A 4980-nucleotide genomic window follows, 5' to 3' on the forward strand; every position below is an offset into this window, starting at 1 on the left:
GAAACAACCTGAGTTTGGGCTTGTACCGGGAGACGGTGCTGGTACCTCATAACACCTTCCGTGAGGGGCGAATTACGCCTTAAGGACAGTGACATAGTAACGTGCCTAGAAGCTTCAACTGTCATACTGTTATTTCGTGCTTCTTATTTCACCAGGTTTTACTTTTTCTAACATTTATATTGTAAAATTTGTTTTTTGCTCATAGACGTAGTAGTATATTGTGTTGGTGTGTGATTTACGTTAGATCTTTGTTGTCTTATAACTTATTTCTAGTTTTATTTGTATTTTCTTAATGCTCATTCTAATGATTTACATAACTTCAAAAATTTAACGAATAAAAATATAATCACAGCATAGATATATGCAATCAAGAGGTGGTTGCCCATGAATAGAATTGAGAAAAAAAAAGAAAAATCCTCCATAAGTACCTATGATTTTCTTCTTGCAAGCTTTTTCAAAAGCATTTAAGCGATTTTCTATCGGAACCTTGGAAACTTAAAGAAATTGAAAGCATGAGAGACGTCAACCATCTCAACAAGATGTGGTTGCCTAAGAAAAAAAATGAAAATACGAAGAGTACTTCTTGACTTAAATCACAAAAGCATTTAAGTGGGCTTCAATCACATTCTCTGAAAACTTAAATAGAAGTTGAAAGCATTAGAGACACGAACCATCTCAACAACGACCAATTTCAGAAGAAATTATTGCATATATATCACTAAATTCACAAATGAGACGTAAGGGATGAGGTAACCTCCATAGCTACTTAGTGACTTTGAATCTATAATTAAAAGTGGAAGTCGTTCTTTTGAATTGGACAAATTTTACATGGACTCAACACTACAAGAAAATTAATGTGTTATTATTGGTGACTCTTTTATAGTGCTACTTAGCCACTGATTTCAAATTTTTTTTTTTGTAGTGCAAGGTCACATCACTTTTGCAAGAATACTATTATCAATTGAGTAATTATACTCTTCAACAGCTTAAGATTTCTTACATGGTTTCTACGTTTGCATCCCAAAATTTTGATTCTCATGGCTCTTCAGAGTATTCTAGTTTTTATTCTGTTTTCTGCTGGAAGCTTACCGATGATTTTAGGAGGGAATAATGAGACAGATCGATTTGCTTTGTTGGAGTTCAAGAAACAAATTGATCTTGATCCATATGGAGCACTAAGTTCTTGGAATAATTCAATCAAATTTTGCAACTGGGATGGGATCACATGCAGCCACCGTCATCAACAACGGGTTGTTAGCCTGAATTTACAAGGCAAGGGCTTGGGAGGTAAGATATCTCCTTTCATAGGAAATCTTTCTTTCCTTCATTTCCTCAACATTGGGAATAATAGCTTGGTTGGTGAAATCCCCCAAGAGATTGGTCATCTGATTCGACTACAAGATATTGTTTTGATGAACAATAGCCTCAAAGGAGAACTTCCTCCCAGCTTGGCCAACTGCACTCATCTAAGAGAAATTCACTTATCCAGTAACAATTTTGTGGGGATGATTCCGAGTGAACTCTTTACCTCTTTGTCAAAGCTAGAGCTAATTTCTATGAATTTTAATGGCTTGATAGGAACCATACCAGCTTCTGTTGGGAACATGTCCTCAGTTCGTACTATCTCCTTGGGTTATAATGGACTACAAGGGAACATTCCAGAATCCCTTAGCCAACTAACAAACTTATACTTTCTTGCACTTCATGTAAACAACTTAAGTGGTACGTTCCCCATCTCAATATATAATCTCTCATCTCTTGAAACGATTTCCATTGCACAAAACCAATTACATGGGAGTCTTCCCCAAGACATAGGCCTCTCTCTTCCAAATCTCATACACCTAGGAATGGAACTAAACCTTTTCTCAGGGGGTATTCCAAATTCCATTTCCAATATTTCAACACTTGAAGCAATTGATCTAGCTGACTGCAATTTCATTGGCCCTATCCCTAACAACTTCGGTGGTCTTCAAAATCTTTTATATTTGAGTATACCTGGAAATCAATGTGGAACAAGGGAAGGTGGTGATTTAGATATTTTAAGTTCTTTGCTCAACTCTACACATCTTGAGCACTTGGAACTACAATCTAATGATCTTAAGGGTCCAATTCCCAACTTCAGCGCGAACCTCTCATCACAACTCTCAATACTCGGATTGGGAAGGAATCAAATGTTTGGAACTATTCCTATGGGGATGGAGAATCTTATCAACTTAACTGTATTGGACATGTCGGAGAACTTTCTCGAAGGTAATATTCCATCAACTATTGGGAAACTTTCAAACCTTCAAAAACTATATTTGGATGGAAATAGACTCTCAGGACAGATACCTTCCTCCATAGGCAACCTCACTCATGTGTATGATCTCCATTTAGATTCCAATAGCTTGAACGGAAATATCCCTTCTAGCATTGGAAATTGTCAACAACTCCAATATTTAACCCTTCATGTAAACAACCTCCAAGGTCCAATACCTAATCAACTCTTTCTCATTTCCTCCCTATCGATTTGCCTTAACTTATCTTATAATTCTCTTGTTGGTTCCCTACCTAGTGAAGTCGGTAACATGAAGAGTCTTTCTGCAATGGCTATCTCAAACAACAATTTGTCTAAAGAAATCCCCTCTTCCATCGGTGATTGTAATAGTTTGGAATATCTTGACATGGGGGACAATTTTTTTGAGGGAACCATTCCTCAATCATTGACTCTTTTGAAGGGACTTAGAGAGTTGGATCTCTCAAACAACAATTTAACCGGGCCAATCCCGAATGATTTAGCAAAACATATGGCATTGGAGAGTTTGGATTTGTCGTTCAATAATCTTGTGGGAGAGGTACCAATAAAAGGAATCTTTGGAAATGCAAGTGCAATTGCTGTGTATGGAAATGACAAGCTTTGTGGGGGAATTGCAGAGTTACACCTATCTGCATGCAAAAACCATGGATCTACAAATAAAAAAAGATCCAATCTTTCTAGAGTAGTTATGGCAATAGCTGGTGTGGTTCTTGTTTTTCTTTTGATATCCTCCTTTCTTACTCTCAATTGGATAAGAAGATCAAAAAGTAAATCTCCATCTGCACCATCAAGTGGTAATCAATTCTTAAATCTTTCTTACAAGGAGCTCTTTCAAGCTACTGGAGGATTCTCTTCAACTAATTTCATAGGTTTTGGTGGATTTGGCTCTGTATATAAAGGGATTATCAACCAAAGTGAAACCACTATTGCAATCAAGGTACTCAACCTTCAAAACTCAAAATCGTACAAGAGCTTTATCGCTGAATGTAAAGCATTAAGAAACATTCGGCACCGAAATCTTGTCGGCATTTTAACTTGTTGTTCGAGTCTTGATTCAAAAGGAAAAGATTTCAAGGCCCTTGTTTATGAGTTCATGGCTAATGGAAGCCTAGATGAATGGCTGCATCCGCCGGTAGAGGCACACTATCGATCAAGGAATTTAAATATTCTTGAAAGATTGAACATTGCAATTGATGTTGCTTTTGCATTGGATTACCTTCATTACTACTCCTATATAACAATTGTTCATTGTGATCTGAAGCCAAGCAATATTCTATTTGACCATGATATGGTTGCGCATGTTAGTGACTTTGGTTTGGCGAAGCTACTTTTAGATCCCAAAGACAATTTATCTCAGGATCAAAGTAGTACGATTGGATTAAAAGGATCTATTGGCTATGTTGCACCAAGTAATAAATCTATGTTTTATTTAAATCAATCCAATTTGATAAAATAGCTAATTTGGGTAATGTGATACAATTTCTATACCCAAACTATAGTTTTTTTGTGCTATATATGAAATCTCTTATTGCCATACTAATAGCAAGAGGTTTGTAATTTCAGAATATGGTATGGGTGGAAGGGCAACAACATCAGGAGATGTGTATAGCTATGGGATTCTTTTACTAGAAATGTTCACAGGAAAAAGGCCAACAGATCAAATGTTTACTGGTGACTTAAACCTCCATGACTTTGCAAAGGCGGCTTTACCTGCATGCGTGATGCAAATTTTGGATCCCACACTCTTAGGTAGGGGAGAACATAGAGAAGAAATCGAAGAGGGTGTTATCAATGAAACTGAAGGTCCTAGTCATATGATAGATAAATTGCATGATTGCATGTCCTCAATAATTGAGATTGCATTACGGTGCTCCATGGAGTCGTCTAGAGAACGTATGCAAATGAATGATGTTGTGAAGGAACTACATGTAATCAAGAATATTTTTAATGAAGCATGACTCATTCAATTCAGAAGAACTATACCATACTAGAAGGTGAATCTGATTTTTAAAATTTTTCTTACTTTTTTGATGTTAAGAGTAATATAAGTAACACTGACTATTCTGTGGTCATGCAGCATATATGTGGATTTCTATGAGCAAGTTCAACGTCAGTGATAAAAGGAGAAATTTTAAGTAATTGGTGGAGTCTTCTGCAAATCCAAACCAACTGGAAAGAAATAGCTGATTCCTTGTTGAATTCTTAATGTTCATCTCCTTACCCAAATGTATTTTCTTCTTGTCAACAAGAACTTTTGAGAGTATGTTGTGCCACATCAACTTCTTCATTTCCTCAGGCAGTTTTATCTCACTTCATCCCCATCCCACAGGAATAAAATTGAGATTGCTTTTCAATTCATGTTTAGGTTTTGCACCCGTCGGAGGAGCTTGACAGGCTTACTTGTGGCCAGGATCCCATGGATGGTCTTAGTAAGTGTGCAATTTCTGATATTTGCACGACATATAATTTAGATATTAATGAAGTTTTAAAGTACAGGAATTCAGTGTAGCTAATTGTTGCACATTTTCTTTGCTGTTGGAGACAATTAACAGTAAGGTTTCCAATGAAAGAACTGTGTATTCATTTCTTTTTCACTGAAAATTCTGGGTTGCTTATTTCTGTGCCAAACCCTAAAAAATGAGGAGGGAAAAATGCAGCCCGAGTAGTTGGAGGTATGTAATTTT

General features: G+C 36.5%; 1 protein-coding gene across 1 annotated transcript; it reads left to right on the forward strand.

Moving 5' to 3' along the window:
* Positions 1-1000: 1000 nt before the first annotated feature.
* Positions 1001-4254, forward strand: LOC149000039 (uncharacterized). The gene is made up of 2 exons (XM_089139114.1): positions 1001-3705; positions 3860-4254. The coding sequence occupies exons 1-2, from the start codon at positions 1038-1040 to the stop codon at positions 4252-4254; spliced, it is 3063 nt and encodes a 1020-aa protein (XP_088995240.1). The 5' UTR covers positions 1001-1037.
* Positions 4255-4980: the final 726 nt, after the last annotated feature.

Source organism: Hakea prostrata, chromosome 11, assembly GCF_041222555.1.
Source record: "Hakea prostrata isolate BN-2017 chromosome 11, UWA_Hpros_2, whole genome shotgun sequence".
In the NCBI taxonomy this organism is placed as follows: domain Eukaryota; kingdom Viridiplantae; phylum Streptophyta; class Magnoliopsida; order Proteales; family Proteaceae; genus Hakea; species Hakea prostrata.

Coding starts and splice junctions, on each gene's coding strand:
- LOC149000039 (XM_089139114.1), top strand. CDS start 1,038: ATGGCTCTTCAGAGTATTCTAGTTTTTATTCTGTTTTCTGCTGGAAGC. Junction 3,706..3,859: donor TATTGGCTATGTTGCACCAA/GTAATAAATCTA, acceptor TTGTAATTTCAG/AATATGGTATGGGTGGAAGG.